This window comes from Balaenoptera physalus (assembly GCF_965194825.1).
Source record: "Balaenoptera physalus genome assembly, chromosome: 15".
Classification (NCBI taxonomy): Eukaryota; Metazoa; Chordata; class Mammalia; order Artiodactyla; family Balaenopteridae; genus Balaenoptera; species Balaenoptera physalus.
Genome location: NC_138894.1, coordinates 8,298,941 through 8,319,267, shown reverse-complemented (window position 1 = coordinate 8,319,267; position 20,327 = coordinate 8,298,941). Strand labels below are relative to the sequence as shown.

General features: G+C 51.5%; 1 protein-coding gene across 10 annotated transcripts in view; it reads left to right on the top strand.

Annotated features, from left to right (window-relative positions):
- The window catches only part of NPAS2 (neuronal PAS domain protein 2), a 191,209-nt gene that overhangs the window by 148,401 nt on the left and 22,481 nt on the right, over window positions 1-20,327 (top strand). For all 10 annotated transcript variants that reach the window (XM_082427307.1, XM_082427309.1, XM_082427305.1 and 7 more), the window contains 6 exons: window positions 7,191-7,309; window positions 8,053-8,135; window positions 8,889-8,995; window positions 11,821-11,968; window positions 14,553-14,637; window positions 17,734-17,875. In XM_082427307.1, the coding sequence (XP_082283433.1) occupies window positions 7,191-7,309; window positions 8,053-8,135; window positions 8,889-8,995; window positions 11,821-11,968; window positions 14,553-14,637; window positions 17,734-17,875 (684 nt within the window). The remainder of the gene's footprint in view (window positions 1-7,190; window positions 7,310-8,052; window positions 8,136-8,888; window positions 8,996-11,820; window positions 11,969-14,552; window positions 14,638-17,733; window positions 17,876-20,327) is intronic.

The following is a 20,327-nucleotide window of genomic DNA, read 5'->3' as shown; positions in this document are numbered from 1 at the left end:
CCCCCAGAACTGTCCTTGACACCCTCTCCCAGCCTAGAGCTCATCTCACCAACCCATCTGATGGGTAGATGGACCCCAGGCTGATAGGTGCTGGCTGCTACCCCAAGCTTACATCCACGAGACCCCCTGGGCCGTAAGCCGAAAGGCCCCAGGTGAAATGTGTCGGCTGCAGGGCAGGGAAGAGAGGGTGGGACGGGGCCAGATAGGAGACGCTTACACCATGTAGATGAAGATGCCATCGGCTTCACCTGCTCTGATCCATCTGGCCCTATGACCCTGGGAGGCCGGGGCAGGGGAGGACAAAGCACCTTTGCCCTTGTTGATGGGCTTAAACCCTCTAATTGGATGTTTCCAGATTCACCCATCAATTGTGCCACCTTACCTCCCCCACCACCACTCCTGGGCACTGGGACAAACGCACCAACCATTGCCTGAATACTTGAGCAAAATGGAATGTCCCTGCATCCGTATCCTCACGTCTTGGTCACTCCTTAGGACTCCATCATTTGCCACAGATGTTCTAGGGGAAGGGAGGGCAGACAGGACTTCCCATCTTTAACCTAGATTTTTAATCAGCGTGCAGATGTATGTGTCAGGAAATGGGATGAGAAAGTAGTTTTCTTCGAATTGTTTCACTTCGGGACAGTTTCTATCCTGCTCTGTGAGAAGCTTCCTGTAGGAATCTAAGCTGGGAAGTAGAATCACATGTCTCATCCTGTCCCCATAAAAAGCCCACTCTGACCCCAGCCATGTGGCCTGGAGCCCCGGGGGTGGACCACTGGTCAGAGCAGCCCCTGGGCCACCTCTGCTCTGCCCACTGTTTCCAGAATAGAGTTGAAACAAAATTACTTTATTTGGGGCTATGTTTGTCTGCTAACAGATTTTTTTTTTTAAGCTTTCAAATAAATACACCCCCAACCCAAGTCAGGTAGCCCCAGCCCTACAGTCTGATTGGGAAGGAACCGTCCAGATGATATTCAAAGGCATAATGAACAGTCCTAAGAAGGGACGGCTTGAAGGGGTCCTAAGAAGCAGGTCCCCCCGTTCCTCAAAGAACTTGGCGTCTGGAAGCAGACTGTCCTCTCTGTGAGCCGACCTCCGCCCCCAGACTTGGATTTAAGTGCGCATCTGACTGAAATCCAGAAAGCAGTATTTCAAAAGTGGCTGGTGTGGTTCCAGATAGGTCACCCTCAGCAAACATTCCGCTCTGGGCTTTCCAGAAACCACATGCCAGAGGCTAAAAGTTTCCCTGCCCTCATTTTACCTCCTCACCTCTAACCACGCAACCAGATTTGAAATGCTGGCAGAAGTGGACGCTTTCCAGCTTTCAACACTTGATGCCGTATGTTCTGTGGGATTTCTGTAGGCTGCCTCACTTTACGGCTTTGGGGTTTTTGTTTTTTTTTCCTGAGCTGAACTAATTGAGACGTCTCAGTGAAGGGAACCAACGGCACGCCCACCAGACCTCGCTGGGAGTGGGGACGTGAGTTTCGCACAGAAGGACAGCTTCACGGAGGGAAGTCTGATCTGTCTGTCCCAGGCCCCCAAGAGGAAGAAGCGGAGTGTCCCTGCCACCCAGACGGCGATGCACGGCGTCCTTCTCCAGCAACGGTCATCGCTGCCAGATTAGATTGCAAAGGAATCACGATCTAGAACAAATTGTTACCCAAGGGCATCGTCCCGCATGAGCATCTATTAAAATGGAGTGGTGAGGAATGGGCAGACCTTTATCAACCCCATCTTTCTGCTTGTTTCAGCCCGGGAGCAGGGAACTTTTGTCCAGGTTGTCCGATAATTGTGATCAAAATGTGCACAAGATATCCACTTGGAGGAGGGGACGAGGGCCTGTAGGAAGTTCACTCTCCTGAGCAGCCAGTAATCAGGCCCTGTGGGCACCGACCAGCTGGGGGAGATCTTATCTGTGCCCTCACAAGCTTCTGGCCCCGACAAATACTCATTTTAATTGACGAATGCCAGGGGAAAGAAGAAATTCAAGTAAGACATGTATTTTTCCATTAGGGTGATTTTTTTTTTTTTTTCAGTCCAGCACATTGCAAACCCCCAGCTCCCCCGTGTGGCTCTCAGCCTTTCTCCGACATTGTTTTTTTCCAAATGCCAAACAGAACTGGCAGAAAGAAAAGAAGAACCGTGTATTACCCCAGCAAGTTGGGTGGTGGCCCAGGCTAAAAACTGCACGGGATTATTTTGCTGCCACTCTCCTAAGAGCCCGGTCACCTGGCTGGCTTTTCACAACACACTGGGGGAAGGATACTGTGAAGAGAGAGAAGAAGAGTCTGGAAAGAGTGCGTAATTAGCGAGAGATGATTTCTCACGAAGGTGCAGAAAATTAACTTTTCCCTCCACATTCTAACACTCCATCCCAAACACTTTGGACATTTATCACAAATGAAATTCAGGGACTTTATTCCTCCTTTAACAAACCTCCTCATCGACTATTTCACGTCTTCCCAGACACCTACCAGATTTGTTTTTCATTTGTTCCAAGAAGTGCAGAGAAAGCTATTTGTCACTCTCCTTGTGGACTATTAGTGTGTTTTCCTACAGCTGTTGGAACGAATTTATCCGCAGGCCACCTCTGATCAGAATACTCCATTGTGTGGGCCTGATGGCTGAACCAATGCTGAGGAGAAAAAGTTACCTCTTTCTCCATTTATTCCCAGTCTGTGCTGTTGGCTGACCTTCCCTGTCACCATCCCTGCCTCTCCCTCCATCTCTCCTGTTCCTTTGGAAGCACGTTCTCATACCCCCTGGGGTCTCCCTGCCCCCATGGTATCCTTATCTCCTCATCATGAGTGATTTGGGAGCTCACCTCTGTCATCAGGCAGACTTGGAAGCCAGCCCCGGGTGCCAGGTGAGACAGACCTCATCATTCTTATTCTCCAGAGAACCTTTGGGATCTCTTGGTTTTGGAATCCTAAGAATGCCAGCCCAAGGCAAAGTTCTTTCGGGATCTCCAAAATCAGAGGCTTCAGTGATGAACGATCTGGGAGTAAAGAAGGGAATCCATAACCCCGTAGACCCTTTTCACAACCTGCATCTCTCCAAGCACGAGGCCCACGACGGGCGCTTGACTTTTCCACGGAGTGGTGATGGCCGCGTGCTGGTTCGCAGCTGGTTCGCAGCTCATCTCGCCCAGGTGTCCTTCTGACCGGTGTTAATGCATCAGAGGGCAGTGAGTCAGCCTGAGCCTCAGTGGAACCAGAACCGTGTCCGTGGGCCACCCTCCCACAGTGCGCCAGCCACCGGCAGTACCAGGCTGGGCTGTGGAAGGGAAGCCACCTTGGGGTCTTAAGGTCTGCGCGTTGGTTGCTGGTGAGGATCAGAAGGTCTCTTCCCGAACTAGGCTTTAAGCTGTGAGGTGGAAGGTCACCTCGTGAGAGCATCATTCAGTAAACACATGTTGGACGCCTGCTGTGGGTAAGACGCCCACTCAGAGCTGGAGACAGAAGCCTCGCCCCCGTTGCCGCGCGGAGAAGGCTAGCTCTTTAGCTTTGGGCAAGACAAGGTCACTTCTTCTTTTGGATACTATAGAAGCTATTTATTCACTATACACAGAACATGTCCCCTGTAAAATGTACATGTAAATCACTAAAAAGTATAGTTTGGTGAACATTTTCTCCATTCCAGAACATACTAAATCAGTTGGGAATAACGGCTCTCTGTCTGCCTCGAAATAATCTAATTATGGCACCCAGAGTCTCCTTTACATCTGATGCAAAGTTAAATACTTATTCTGGGGATTGTGTCCTAATACGTGTTTGAGGAGGGCAGAGGTAACAATTAACTATATCTCTAGTATATTGCGGTCCCCGCACGATAAATCAGTTTATTACAGTTTAAAACAGATCGTATTTCATTATTTGTATTAATGGGATGCAAACAAATTCTGGATCCTTTTACATGGCAAATAACCACAAAATTACTTATCTTTGATAGTATATTGGGTTGTTGTTGTTGTTTTTTTATATTAGCACCATTTTAATTTATTTATTTTTGGCTGTATTGGGGCTTCGTTTCTGTGCGAGAGCTTTCTCTAGTTGTGGCAAGCGGGGGCCACTCTTCATCGCGGTGCGCGGGCCTCTCACTATCGCGGCCTCTCTTGTTGCGGAGCACAGGCTCCAGACATGCAGGCTTAGTAATCGTGGCTCACGGGCCCAGTTGCTCCGCGGCATGTGGGATCTTCCCAGACCAGGGCTCGAACCCGTGTCCCCTGCATTGGCAGGCAGATTCTCAACCACTGCACCACCAGGGAAGCCCCTATATTGGGTTTTATAATTACACAAGATATAAATGTTGTAAAATATTGTTATGTTATTGTTACACCTCAAACAAAACAGTGAGGCCGCACTGTAGTGATTCACTAGGCTGTGCTCAGATCACTTTTGAGTAACTCTGGGGGGCGGGGATGGGGAGTGTATCAGTAGCAAGCATTCATCACTTTTGTTGGTTGTGAGTGCGGTGTGTGTGTGTGTGTGCGTGCGCGCGTGCGCGCGTGCACGCGCATGCCTGTTGGGTGGCGGGGAAAGGAAAAGTCTGGAAGCAGTCAGAGATCTGATAAGATGGGGCTATGCTGCAGTGAGTGGTTAGTCCTTCTGAGAGGCTAGGGAGGCCAGTTGTAATTAGATCTATTTTTTTCTATGCCTTAAATCGAAACAACTAATTAAATCCTTAATTAATGTTTTTAAACCACCTTGGGATAAGAAGTGCCAGAGAAGTTACTCTAAGTGTTCCCTATTACCAGGAGGTCCCAGGGCACAGCCTGCTCTCGTTGACGCTAGAATTTGTGAGAAGGCTCCTGCTGCGAGAACAAGTCATTTCAGACGCAACTGGCCAAGGGTTGAAAGTGTCCTCTTCCCCCTGGTTTTCCCCCAACGTTTTCCCCTTGCCCTCTGTTACAACTTTCAGCTTTGATTCACATTCGCCTTTGATCAAGCCTTCGTCTGCTTCAGGTTTTGTGGAGGGAGAAGCTTGTTTAGAAGGAATTTGCTCAGTTCCAGGCCCCTCTGTAAAGTATCTGGCTTATCAAGTGCAGAGCATAAGCAATCATGAAATTTCCCTCCTGGGTGCATTTCCATCCTTAAAGCCTTTGAAGTTATAAAAGGACTGGTAAAACCACCTTGGGAGACACCCAGGCCAATGGCAAGGTCTGCAAAACACCCACTTAATTTCCGTGATCTGAGTTGAGGCTCTGCCCCTTGAAGAAGTGGTCAGGGGCTGGTGTCCCCAACCTTGTCCTCTTCACTGTAAATCACCGAGGAAGGCGCTCACTGACAGAGCACGTGAATTTAGCAGCCGAAAGGATCAAACCAGCTCATGGTTTAGAGACAGATTAAAGAGACGTTCTCTTAAATTCCTGGGAAGTCCTCAGATATTCACTTGGAAGGCCTTGCTATCCTGAAAGAGAGAATTTTATGAGGTTGTTTTCTGGCGGGAGATGTCTGTTAGATCCAAGCAGAGAGGATATTTTCACATCTGGGGTATTTTAAATGTCTTTCTTTTTATTACGCAGATGTTCACATCTGCAGGCCCTTCCCTTATGTGGACTTATTTTCCTTTCCCTTGATGACTTCCTTGGCTCGCCCTACAAATTAATCTGTTGAAGCCAACAACTGACAGATGTAAACTCTCTCGGGCCCACGGTTTTTTATTTTACCCACTTTATATTCATGTTTGGAAACCTTTATTAGTATTTATGGGAATGCATTCAGAGACTATGTTTGGTAAAAAGAATTTATTCATGTTAGTGGGTAGAAGACCACTATAGATAGAAGACCCATTATGGATAGAATCACTTAGAAAGCTGTAAACATAGAAAACAAAAGATTACTGGAAAGCCAAAATCCAAAGAGAGTTGCGCAGATTTCATTTTAGAACGCAGTTAGTTTTCTGACGCTTTATATGTTCTCAGATTGGAAAACATAACTCTGTCTTAATCTACAAGTTCAGAAATGTACAGGATATAATCAAATACATTTTAAAAAGAAAGAGGTAGTATAGTTTATCTCGAATAATAATCCTCAACCCTGGCTGCACGTTAGTAAATCTGGGGGGCTTTTAAAAGTGCCGATACCTGGGCTTCACCCCGAGTTTCTGAATTAGCTGACCTGGGATGGGGGCAATCATGTCGAAGGTTCTGGGGAATCTGGAGAGAATTCAGTGAGTTTTCTCATACTGAACAGGGCTCTTTTTCCCACCTAGCAAACTCCCCCTAAAATAGCAGAATATTTCTCTGGCCTGGAAGGTAAAGCAGTTTTTCACAGGCACCATGAAGACAGGTGTTCGGCTCCCAGGGAAACTGCTGCTAATGCCAAGTGGTACTTCCCCCAGGTCCCTGGGGGCCTGGTCTCAGCATCATGGTAGGCAGGAGCCCAGAACAGCCCCCCCCCTTGGGAGTCCCAAGACCTGGGTGGAGGCCCGGCTGCATCATTTCCACTCTGAGTCACCTCGGTTAATATACACAAGCTTCCTAGACCTCAGCATCCTCATTTGTAGAATAAGGGAAGTCACAGCTTCCCAGACTTGTAAGAATACATAAGATACAGTGAGCAGGTTTTGTCACCTGTGCAGCGAGTTTTGTTGTGGACACTGCATACCTGTTGGGGCCACCCTGAATCCTGAGTCCATCTCAGTCAAGCCCCTGCATCAGTGTGGGCTCCCGGGGGTGGGTAGATGGGGGATTTCAGGACAGAAGCCCTTGAATCCCAAGTGGGCCACTCCAGGGCCAGGGGCAGAGGCGAGGTCACCGTGTGTCAAGACCCGCGACTTCCCCTGAGCCCATCAGTATCAGAAGCACCGCCTGACGATGCAGCTCGTCCTTCAGGCCCCTGGCTGATGTGCGCATCCAGGCCCTGCTGCAGCACGGGGCCGGCTGCTCAGCTGGCAGAGAATTCTTCCCGGCTCCGTAACCGCCGTGGCTGCAGGACTGTGGCGGGGGGCGGGGGCAGAGCACCGTGCCGCTCACTCGAACTCCAGCTCTGTTTGGCCTGTGTGAGTTGCTTCCCAGCCTGAGCCTCGGTTTCCTGTGCAATGGGGATGAGAGTAGCACCTAGGTCCCCGAGTCGCCGTGAAAATGAGGTAGCTGATGGACCTGAGGCCTCTCAGTTAGTGCCCAGTGGGGGCTTGGCTCTGCACCAGCCGGGGCTGACCTGTGTCTCTTCCCCTCTGCCCAGCGCCCAGCCCCTCCTGTAACGGCTTTGACAGCGCCCTTTCGAGGCCCTGCCGAATGCCCCTGGGAAAGGAGGTCTGCTTCATTGCCACTGTTCGCCTGGCAACACCACAGTTCTTAAAGGCAAGTACCCGGACAGAATTTATCATGCGGAGCGAGTACCACTGAGTCACACTGAGTGATGGGTAATTCATTGTCTTTCTGGGAAAGAATAAGATTTCAACGAGCTTGTCACCGACTCTGAGAATGTTAAATGTCTGATTTCTGTATGGTGACATTCCCACAAGCTCTTTCCCCGAACTTTGGTTCCCTGCGAGCCATTTTGTTGGAAGGCAGCATGAATTGCTGGTCAGCCTGCAGAGATGCTCTTCTAGAACTCTGTAAGCCTCCCTACCCTTCACGTCCTTGTTGACACCACTCAGGGCAGGCAGAGGTAAAAACTCGGTCAAATTGAGGGCTGGCCTGTGGTCTCTTATCTGTGATTGCTTTCACATCAGAATTTAACATCATGAATTCAACATGAATTGCATGAATTCAGCATTGCAAATTCAACATTGCATGAATGCTGAGTTAAATTAGTAATTCAAATTCAGATGAAAAGCCATTTGCCACATGTTTACCACACGTCTAGATAATAGGAAGGGAGTGGTGTGACATTTTGGCTCTTAGGTATTTTTCCGCAGCTTGTGAAATAAATTTAGCATCATCTGATACCAAAATTAGCTACAGATGCGGAGTTGCAGTCCGACACAACTTGGAGACTTGCTCTAAACGATTTTAACTTCTGCTGCCGACCGTGCATTCTTGAACGAACCGGGGGTGAGCATCTGGCACCCCGAGTAATATTTTTCTCCCTCTTAATACAGGAAATGTGCATCGTTGACAAACCTTTAGAGGAATTCACTTCAAGACATAGCTTGGAATGGAAATTTTTATTTCTGGATCACAGGTTTGTGAAAAGAAAAACATATTTGGGTTGGGTGCTTTTCAAGTGCTTGTTTCCATGAGCCAGGCTCTCCTTGGGGGAGGAAAGTGAGGCCTGGTCTCTGCAAGAAGGGCCCTCTGGCAGCAGGGAAACTGCTTCCCAGACGGGGGCAGGAGGTTTCCCTCCACTGCATTTGCCCCCTCTGAGGATATGTCGTGGGTTTGGGTCAGAGCCTCTCAGGAGAGCCAGGCATCTCAGCCCGGGACATCTTCGGAATACTCTCACCCGCCACCCCACTGGGGACCCTTTCCAGCTCCCATCAGGCAGGACCAGATGCGAGGGAAACTCTCATCTTATTTCTTTCACCACCCTTCTGTCCCTTTAACCCAATCTGCTTACTTTCTTTCGTGACATTTTTCACAGTTTAAGAAAAAGAAATCTCCCCTTCCCACCCTTTGATTTTTTTTATTACACTTTGGGGTTGGGCTGACCCAATCTATAGCTGTTTTTAATTATGCAGTAGTGACAACATTTATGATTATCGGGGCCAGGTCAGGCCAAGGGAACTGAGTATCTAAATGCCAAAAAAAATTTGAGCACTTTGGAAAATACAGCCTCTCCGGTTTTGACCATTGCAAAATTATTTTCCTGCTCTTATTCTCGAGAAATGAGGCCCCCGGGTTGATCATTACACATGCAAACTGCCCCCTCGTCGGCCACCACGGCAAGCCCTGCGGTCCTTCCTCTCTGATGAATGACCCCCAATGTGCTCGGCAGAGCTCCTCCGATCATAGGATACCTGCCGTTTGAAGTTCTGGGAACCTCGGGCTATGATTACTACCACGTGGACGATCTGGAGCTCCTGGCCAGGTGCCACCAGCACCGTGAGTACCTCACACCAGCCCCAGCCAGAGGGCCCCCCGCTCTCTCCCCACAGCCCTGACAGCAGGACTCAGGCTCTGGAAGTCGGCTTATTACTTGGTTTCTTCTGAGGTGGAGGACTTTGTCTTCTCGGAGATGATCTAGGAGTAGGTGGAAGTCCCTGTCTGGATTTCCCTATGTTTTGCTTTCGCCTGGAGTTGACTTTGGTCTGTCTGCTTCCACCTCCAGCCCCTTCCCAGCACCCCTGAGATATGCAAGCTGTTTGATCTTAAGAAACTAAGGGGATGCCGCTCGTGTTTTTTTCTAAGTTATTCAATACGTTTCAAAGACAAAATACCGAGTTCGCCTAACTCTTCTTTAGTCAGCAGACATGTGTGGGTCACAAGCAACAGGTCAGATACTGAGCGAGGCCCACAACAGAAAGATGACCGGAATCTCCCTGCTGCCCTGCAGGAGCAAGGTTTGATGGAAAAGCACAGTGACTTGATGGGATGTTGGTGTCTGGAAGGGGCTGTGCGCAGGGTATCGAGGGGCTCAGAGGAGGGTCCCTCACCCCGCTGGGAGACGGGGTCAGGGAAGGCGCTCTGCCACAGACCAGGGGAACACACTGGCGAAGGGATGGGGGGCGAGGCTCATGGTGTGACGGAGGGGAAACCACAAGCACATCTGGGCTCTCACTTAGCAAGAGGGGTCAAGAATTCACCATTTAAAGCCATATTTTTGGTGCCAGGTTCTACCTTTGAGTTAGGAACATTTGTAGTAATACTGACCTACGGCTCCTGCCACACGGCTTGACCACCAACACTGCGTTTTGCCAGATGCCCGTCTGTCGGACCCATGGTAATCTCGTTGACACAAGAACAGGCGTGAGTTCCATCAGGAGCCGCTCTTAGGTGTTAAGCCTCACCTTGAAAACGTTAACCCCTTGCTTCTCAAAGGTGGTCCTCGAGCAGAGCGTGGGTGTCAAAAGGAGTTTGTTAGACGTATAGATCCTCAGGTCCCCCGCCGCCAGGCCTATGGGATCAGAGCATCCATTTTAACAGGATCCCCTAGCACTCCGGGGGCCCGGGAAATGTGAGAAGCACGGCTACTTCAAGCCGTTGGCTGCTTCTGACTCTTCCAAGGGAGAAAGGCCACCCTGGGTGTAGAACTACCTTCAGTGTCTGAAGGACTGGGCAAGACACTCTCAGCTTGTTGGGCCCCTACCCTTACCCACCCTGCCTTTTGAAGTTCCCTCCTTTTTTTTTTTTTAAAGCTTTGGAACATTTTATTAACAATTTTGATGATCAGGCCTTTTAAAATGACCTCAAGATATTAGTCTCCTAGGGAAACAGAACAAAGGTTTTTGACAAGGACAAACTATCCATTGAAGAGGTTTTTCTAGGCACCCTGGAAGACAGTAAACAGTATGATTCCTGTAAAATATCAGGAAACTGTTTTCTAAGTACTCTGGGATATATTTTAGGTAGTCGAAAAAGTCCCTCTTCCTATTGTGTTGAGGAGAGACTGAAGGCATCTTGAGTTTAATAATCCAGTTGGATCTTCTGTGAGTAACTCAGTTGTCTACCTGAGTCTCCAACTGTCCCCTTAGCAATGTGTTGGTACAATCTTCATTTAATCATGTCTCAGGCTCAAAGAATTTAATACAAATATTATTTTATTGGTAGATTCAGTGCCTCCTTTTGTCACTTGAGTCTCCTAGTTAGGCTTTCTCTTGACCGTTTGCATAAATAGGAGCTAAATTCCAGGCACTGAGGCAATAACACCCATCGGCTCTGCATAGCACGGGGAGATCACCTCGGTGCTTTGCGACCACCTAGAGGGGTGGGATAGGGAGGGTGGGAGGGAGACGCAAGAGGGAGGGGATATGGGGATATATGTATACGTATAGCTGATTCACTTTGTTATACAGCAGAAACTAACACAACATTGTGAAGCAATTATACTCCAATACAGATGTTAAAAAAAAAAAAAATACCCAACTGCTGGGACTTCCCTGGTGGCACAGTGGAGAAGACTCCACGCTCCCAATGCAGGGGACCCGGGTTCGATCCCTGGTCAGGGAACTAGATCCCACGTGCATGCCGCAACTAAGAGTTCCCATGCCGCAACTAAGGAGCCCGCCTGCCGCAACTAAGACCTGGTGCGACCAAATAAATAAATAAAAACAATAAAGCCCAACTGCTCCTCTTCCTGGGACCCATGGCCCAGCTTTCTGCCCTGCCCGGGCTTAAACCAGCAGCATCCGTGTGTGCTGGGCGCCCCCAGGGAAGCCGGAAGAGACTTGACCGGAGGGGCTCCACGCAGCCCTGCACGGCGGAGCCGGGGTGGAAGGTGCCTGTGGCCCGTTCTCTATTTGGAACCGCGTAGAAGGTGGCTACACGGCAGATTGGCAGCCACAGGATGTGTCCAGAGGCCGCTGGCTGGCATGTCTATTTTCAGTCTAGTTCTCCCAGCGTCTGGATGGTCTTTCCCACGCTGGGCTCCTGCAGCTCCGAAGGCAGCTCCCCCTGCAGCAAGAGGATGAGCACCAGGAAAGCCAGGGCCTCTCTTTAATTAAATTCCAGTTAGAGGATCTGCCCTGTTTTAAGGCTCTCTTAAGCCTTTGAGCATTTGGGAAAGCAGGCGAATCATTCCTCCATTGTTTCAGAATTCATTACCATTTACCCTGACCTTGATAATGACTTGAAATCCATCACAACTGGGGAAGGGACCAATGTGTGGCACTGTCTTTTTGAAAGCTGGTGTTTTTCACAGTAACTTTGGGGCAAAAGGATCATTTTCGTCTTAACGTTGGTGATGTGCGGACTCCGTCTTCTCTTCACAGTGATGCAGTTTGGCAAAGGCAAGTCGTGTTGCTACCGGTTTCTGACGAAAGGCCAGCAGTGGATTTGGCTGCAGACTCACTACTACATCACCTACCACCAGTGGAACTCCAAGCCCGAGTTCATCGTGTGCACGCACTCAGTGGTCAGGTGCGGGCAGGGGGCTGGGAGGGTGGGCCCGGCCCCCGGCAGCTCCATCAGAGCCCCGTCACCCTCAGTGGACCCCGTTTCTGAGGAGCGAGCCCCGGGCTTGAATTCTTCAGCGGGGCCTGGACTGTGCTCTGCAGTGGACAGGATAATCGCAGAGCTCAGATCCCTTCCGGCTCCACACCCAGCCCTGTTTTCCCCGGGCTGAGACTTCCTCCCAGCGTCCCGTCAGGCCCCTCTGAAAAGCCTTATTGAGCTCTTCCAGGCGGCCAGGATGTTCCTTAGTAAGTTACTGCTTCAGTGACCTACTTACAGATTTTCCCCTCATCTCCATCCGGCCCCCAGCCTTCCCTTGTCGCTGTTTGGAGAAGAAGATTAAAATTTTGCCTCTAAATAACTCACAGACATAGTCCCCTTTCTTTTGAACACTTTAAAAAACCCCTGCTGGCAACCGAGACAAGGTTGGTACAAGAGCCAGGCTGCCGGTGGGAGAGGGTTCCTGGCGGTCCCGTGGCCTCGGGGGCGCCCCCAGCCCAGCGTGGGTGGGCGGGGCTTCCAAGGGAGGCAGCGCACCGGCGTTCCCTGGGCGCTGCCGTGCAGGTCGCAGTCCCTCCCGAAGGTAAAGGAGAGGCGCTCTTTGGGGGTTTCCCAACTACAAAAATTTTAAGAACGTAAATCGGTTTTAAACTGGTCTAGAGGAGAGCATTGGAGGAGAGCAAAGAAAGAAAGGTTAGAAGGACTGCATTTCATATGTGTACATAACAGATAGATGATAGATAACAGATAGATGATAGATGGAGAGATATATATACATACCTACTGCATTATATACATGTACTTAAGAGGTGGATGATTGATAGCAGATAATGGGTGGGTAGGTAGGTGGAGAGATGGATGGATGGATAGATAATAGATAAATAGATAATGGACGGATAGATAGATAATATATGGATAGATAGATAATATATGGATAGATAGATAATATTTGGATAGATAGATGATAGATAGGTGAATAGATAGATAATAGATGGATAGATAGATGGATGGATAGATAGATAATAGATGATGGATGGATGGATAGATATGTAGATAATAGATGGATAGATAATAGATGATGGATGGATAGATAATAGATGGATAGATGATGGATGGATAGATAATAGATGGATAGATGATGGATGGAGAGATAGTAGATGATGGATGGATAGATGGATAGATAGATAATAGATGGATAGATAGATAATAGATACATGGATAGAGATAATAGATGATGGATGGGTGGATAGATAATAGATGGATAGATAATGGATAGGTAGATAGATAATAGATACGTGGATAGATAGATAACAGATGATGGATGGATGGATAGATAATAGATATATGATCGATGGATAGATAATAGATGATGGATGGATGGATAGATAGATAATAGATGGATAGATAGGTAGATAATAGATACATAGATAGATAATAGATAGATGATGGATGGATAGATAGGTAGATAATGGATGAATAATACTATCCATACACACACGCACGTGCACACACACACACACACACGCACACACACACACACACACACACAAGTAAATCCCTCTTCTTTAGTAAGTGGGGAAAGAGGAGAGATAAGAAACACAGGTATTTCTTGGCCAGTGACCTTGACCATCACATTGCGCACCCACTCTCAGGGACCTGATCCTGGCTTCCCAGCCTACCCTGGGCACGTCAGCAGCCACTGGTTTCTGATTCCATGGCCAGTCCCCCCTCTCTGCCTGGCCCTTTGCCAGAGGGTCCCTTTGCCCCCAGGGAAGGCTGGACATCATCAGCACCTTTCTCCTCAGATCTGCCCTTGACCCTGTTCTTCCTCTCCATCTTCTACCTCCCAGATCCCAGATTTTCAGAGAAAGCAGGGAGTGACCTAGTGAGTAAACGAGGTCACAAGCATTCTATAGGCCCAAGAGCCACCGCCACTCCCCAAGACCCCTCGCCCAGCCTGCGTCTCCACACACGAGGCAAAAGCCACAGCTGAGTCACTCAGCCATCACCACGTTGAACTGATTTACCCACGCTATTCAAAAAGTGGGTCCATAGACTAATCGACAGTCTGGGTCTGGTTAGTTCTAGGTTTGGTCGGAAGAAAGCTTCCGGCAGTTTCGTAGTCTGTAATTACTAAAAAAAAGTTACGTGTCACTTCCTCCTATGCATCATCCAAACTGAGTAGGTCTTAAGAAAGTCTTCTAATTATTTGAAGGCTGAGGCTCATTCTATAGAGGAAAATAGGTTTCTAAAGACAATTATGTTTGGGGGTTTCGGGGTGAGGGTGGGTAGAGATCAGTAAAGGAGAAGGAAATAAAAACATCCTGGAAAGGAAGATAATTCTGAATGTCACAGTGGAAGTGACTGCAGTGGAATTTAGGCCCAGAAAGAAACTCCATCCTCAAACAAGTAACAGGGCTAACCTCCTTGCTGGTGGCTGTTCTGGGAGGGGTATCATGCAGGGAACCTGGACCTGTCACACTAGCCCTCTTTGCTGGCGTCATCCTGGAAGGTCCCCCCTCCAGCTGTGGTCTCTTGATTTCCTGAGCAGTTACGCGGAGGTCCGGGTGGAAAGAAGGCAAGAGCTGGCCCTGGAGGACCCACTTCTGGAGACCGTCCACCCTTCGGCACTGAAGGTATTGTGATGCCCAGCAGAGGTTAAAGGCAAAGTCTGGCTAAGTAGAATCTTCCATGAGTTGTGATCATACAGACAGTCATCCTAAAAATGGCAGGTCATATTTATTGAGCTCTTGCTATGTTCCCAGTACTGTTCAATGTAATTTTGGGGTATTGGCCTATTTGCCCCTTGTGAGGTTCCTGTGAGGCGGGCACCGTTACTGTCCTTCTTCAGGTGAGACAGCAGCACACAGACGATGTAGCTAACGTACCCAAAGCCACCGAGGCTGGGAACTCACAGAGCTGTGCAAGAAACAGCCTCTGGACTCAGAGCAGGGTTCGGAACTTTCCAGCCTTACGAGAATGGCTGTGCAGGCACACCTCAGAGATACTGTGGGTTCCAGACCACCACAATAAAACGAATGTCGCAATAAAGCGAGTCACACAACTTTTTTTTGGTTTCCCAGTGCATATAAAAGGTCTGTTTACACTATACTGTAGCCTATTAAGTGTGCAATAGTATTAGGTTTTTTTAAATGGTACATACCTTAATTTAAAAATACTTCATTGCTTAAAAAATGCTAAGCATCATCTGACAAGGCAGGGGTGCCACAAACCTTCCATTTGTACAAAATCACACTCCCTGCGAAGTGTGATAAAGTGAAACGTGATAAAACAAGGTCTGCCTGTAGTACGTCCACTTTGTGTCTGTCCCACAGATGAAAAGTTGGGGGTTACTCCATCGTCCCATCGAGGCAGGGAATAGTCTGAGTGCCCTGCCCTCCCCTTAGCCTAAGGCTGATACCCTGCCTACAAAAGAGCGTCCCACAAGCACGCTGCCCCTCGCACACCCTCTGTGGCTTCACTGGCAGGGTGTACTTTCCATTTCTGTGTCTGGGGCTCTGAGTTGACAGCCTTGTTGGAGCCAGCTTTGCATCAGGGAGCTCTGAGAGTTGTGGGGAGGTGTTTCTCTTCCCAAAGCCCAGACCTCCTTCCTCGTCCAGCCTGAGCTCTCTGGACCCCTCTGGCCAGGCTGTCCCCGTCTCTGCTCCTGGCGTGTCAGACAACTGGAAGGGAACTTGCAAGTAGACGAGAGCTCTGTTTCTCAAAGGTCATTCTTCAAGCAAACACACATGTTGGGAGAAAAAGAGAGAAAGCAAGAAAGGGAGTGTTGGATTTCATCAAAGCTAAGAAACCATCAATTGTAAGGTCTGCCATTATTTTATCTCCACTGAGAAAGAGAAAATGCTGCCAATCTGTGAAGTCAGAATTTCTTATCATTAGTTGAAGGACACATCCCAACTTCAGATATGTCACAATGTGAGAGGGAAAGGGCCTCTTAGAACTGATGAGATAGGGTTCAAGTTCCAGCCTGCCCGTGACCTAGAATCCAGACCCTCTGGCCAGAAACTGACGCAGCAGCAGTGGTCCAACAAAAGCATCTCTGGTCCATTGAGAACTCAGTTGGGAAGAGGGAGAAATCCCCTTTAAAGACCAGACGGCAGTCGCATCTTTGCTGAGCCTCCCCTGCTGGCAGGCTACGTGGTGATGTGTCGTACAGTGATTCATCACCAGCACACTGATGCGACACCTCTGTCATCGTTTATGGATGTGTTTATTACCCAGCTCTGTCCATTAATGCATCATGTATCACGTCCAAGGGTGGAATTAAGCTGTTAATAGGCAGGTGTTAGACACACCATACACCACAGCTGAAGATAGGGCAAAGTGTGTATCATCCAGTCGGAAGTTGATTATTGAGGTTTCCGATCCTTTGGGAATATTAGAGCCCAACGGAACTTCTCATCAACCTGCACTTATGTATAAGCACACAAATACAATCTCAGGCTGCCAGATTAAGAAGCCCCTTTTAAAGGAAAAGCTCCAGGACCATGCTTTTCAAACTCTCAGCGGTAATGGACCATTTGGTTTTTTAATTTCAAACCTGTCACTGATGGACGCTTTTTAAAAATGCAGATTCCCCTGCTTGGATGGGATGTGTGGCTATGTCAAACAGCTATAAAAGTTTCTCAGCCCCTACTCTCACTTCCTGTACTTACTTCTCTGCTGACCAGGAGCATGCAGTTCGCCACGGCCATGGGTCAGGGACCCCACTCTAAGGGGTGTGATCTGGGGGAGACACTGACCCAAGCAACAGGACCTCAAAATGGACATTTAGCACAGCAAACCCAGGCACCTCTTGCGTTTCTGTTTTGCACAAAGGCCCGTAGGTCTCGCAGCAATCATTTCAGCCGTACTCGGGCACACGCGGTGTCCACCCTCCCTGGAGCCACGACTCAAAATACAGAGCAGCCATGTAGAGTCACACACAGAGATTTAAGAACTGAGACCCGGAGACATCAAGCAGCCCAGGAATCTCGCCATCCTTCTGAGACCAGGTAGAAGCCTAGCCCAGGAGAGTAAGCATTATGTTTCTTCTTTAGCTTAAAAATCATTATAATCCCTGTTTTCTTAGGCTTATGACACCTACCAATGCAGGATGGAAAGATGGTTCCTCAGGGTTGGAAAGTCACAGCTGCTTTCTCACCATTCTGTGCTCAAGGCAGAGGCATCCTGGGGGCCCAGCATCAGTTGGGATCCAGGGGTCAAGAATTGGAGACCATTGGCCCTTTGCCTGTTCTCCACTCGGGGGCCCTGAGGTTGCAGAGGAAGAGCAGTGGGGAGATAGTGTCCAGAAGAGTCCAAAGGCGTTTGTTTCATGGGAGTATTAATAATCCAGTACCATCAACAACCTTATTTCTAGAACCGGCCTCTCCACCCGTTCTGGGAAAGCCAAGATTCTGGGCATGAGGTGACAATTTTAAGGAAAAAAGAAAATGCCAAATCCCTTATGAAAATCTAAACTATCAAACTACAAGGCGAGAAAGTATAATAAACACTGCTTACAGGCTACCAGCCTCGCAAAGATGCTAGATTACATCTTTGTATAAACAGTCCACCCGAATGTGTTTGGAATTATCTCCAAACAGGTACAGTATTTCTCTCAATACCCTTCAAAGTTTCCTAAATATTTAGAGAACAACTGAAGTCACCTAATTCATTGCCATGATCGCGATGCTGCAATGTGGAACTCTGTGTGTGTGTGTGTGTTTCAGCACAAGGGCTCCAGCCTGGAAGCTCCGCAGCACTTTAATGCACTCGACGTGGGCGCCTCGGGCCTTAACACCAGCCACTCACCATCGGCGTCCTCAAGAAGTTCCCACAAATCCTCGCGCACGGCTGTGTCCGAACCCACCTGTGAGTGTGACACCGCGGAGGGAGGGGGTGGGCGCCTGTTGGGCTGGGGTGGTGGGGGGTATACAGAGAGTCCCACGAGGGGCCCCCGAACTTGAGGAGAAGCAGGGCAGTCCGTGGTCTGAAGCAGAAGTTGCCATTCGTTCCCGCGCCTTCGCTTCTATCCCACTGGTCTCCTCCCCTCCCCGCCCCGGCTCCACTGGTCTCTTCCCCACCCCCCCGCCCCGGCTCCACTGGTCTCTTCCCCCCCCCCCGCCCCATCTCCACTGGTCTCTTACCCCCCTGCCCCATCTCCACTGGTCTCTTCCCCCCCTCCGCCCCATCTCCACTGGTCTCTTCCCCCCGCCCCCGCCCCATCTCCACTGGTCTCTTCCCCCCCTGCCCCGGCTCCACTAGTCTCTTCCCTCCGCCCCCGCCCCATCTCCACTGGTCTCTTCCCCCCCCCCCGCCCCATCTCCACTGGTCTCTTCCCCCCCGCCCCGGCTCAACTGGTCTCTTACCCCCCCTGCCCCATCTCCACTGGTCTCTTCCCCCCCTGCCCCATCTCCACGGGTCTCTTCCCCCCGCCCCCGCCCCATCTCCACTGGTCTCTTCCCCCCCTCCGCCCCATCTCCACTGGTCTCTTCCCCCCCTGCCCCATCTCCACTGGTCTCTTCCCCCCGCCCCATCTCCACTGGTCTCTTCCCCCCCCGCCCCGGCTCCACTGGTCTCTTCCCCCCCTGCCCCCATCTCCACTGGTCTCTTCCCCCCCTGCCCCGGCTCCACTGGTCTCTTCCCCCCGCCCCCGCCCCATCTCCACGGGTCTCTTCCCCCCGCCCCCACCCCATCTCCACTGGTCTCTTCCCCCCGCCCCATCTCCACGGGTCTCTTCCCCCCCCGCCCCGGCTCCACTGGTCTCTTCCCCCCCTGCCCCCATCTCCACTGGTCTCTTCCCCCCCTGCCCCGGCTCCACTGGTCTCTTCCCCCCGCCCCATCTCCACTGGTCTCTTCCCCCCCCCCCCGCCCCATCTCCACTGGTCTCTTCCCCCCGCCCCCGCCCCATCTCCACTGGTCTCTTCCCCCCCCCCCCGCCCCATCTCCACTGGTCTCTTCCCCCCGCCCCCGCCCCATCTCCACTGGTCTCTTCCCCCCCCCCCCGCCCCATCTCCACTGGTCTCTTCCCCCCGCCCCCGCCCCATCTCCACTGGTCTCTTCCCCCCCCCCCCGCCCCATCTCCACTGGTCTCTTCCCCCCGCCCCCGCCCCATCTCCACTGGTCTCTTCCCCCCCCCGCCCCGGCTCCACTGGTCTCTTCCCCCCCGCCCCATCTCCACTGGTCTCTTCCCCCCCCCCCCGCCCCATCTCCACTGGTCTCTTCCCCCCGCCCCGGCTCCACTGGCCTCTTCCCCCCCCCCCGCCCCATCTCCACTGGTCTCTTCCCCCCCCCCTGCCCCATCTCCACTGGTCTCTTCCCCCCCGCCCCGGCTCCACTGGTCTCTTCCCCCCGCCCCATCTCCACTGGTCTCTTCCCCCCCGCCCCGGCTCCACTGGCCTCTTCCCCCCCCCCTGCCCCATCTCCACTGGTCTCTTCCCCCCGCCCCCGCCCCATCTCCACTGGTCTCTTCCCCCCCCCCCCCCCGCCCCATCTCCACTGGTCTCTTCCCCCCGCCCCCTCCCCATCTCCACTGGTCTCTTCCCCCCCCCCGCCCCATCTCCACTGGTCTCTTCCCCCCCTGCCCCGGCTCCACTGGTCTCTTCCCCCCGCCCCCGCCCCATCTCCACTGGTCTCTTCCCCCCCCCGCCCCGGCTCCACTGGTCTCTTCCCCCCCGCCCCATCTCCACTGGTCTCTTCCCCCCCCCCCCCCGCCCCATCTCCACTGGTCTCTTCCCCCCGCCCCGGCTCCACTGGCCTCTTCCCCCCCCCCCGCCCCATCTCCACTGGTCTCTTCCCCCCCCCCCGCCCCATCTCCACTGGTCTCTTCCCCCCCGCCCCGGCTCCACTGGTCTCTTCCCCCCGCCCCATCTCCACTGGTCTCTTCCCCCCCGCCCCGGCTCCACTGGCCTCTTCCCCCCCCCCCGCCCCATCTCCACTGGTCTCTTCCCCCCGCCCCCGCCCCATCTCCACTGGTCTCTTCCCCCCCCCCCCCCCGCCCCATCTCCACTGGTCTCTTCCCCCCGCCCCCGCCCCATCTCCACTGGTCTCTTCCCCCCGCCCCCGCCCCATCTCCACTGGTCTCTTCCCCCCCCGCCCCATCTCCACTGGTCTCTTCCCCCCGCCCCCGCCCCATCTCCGCTGGTCTCTTCCCCCCCTGCCCCGGCTCCGCTGGTCTCTTCCCCCCGCCCCTGCCCCATCTCCACTGGTCTCTTCCCCCCGCCCCCGCCCCATCTCCACTGGTCTCTTCCCCCCGCCCCCGCCCCATCTCCGCTGGTCTCTTCCCCCCGCCCCCGCCCCATCTCCACTGGTCTCTTCCCCCCCC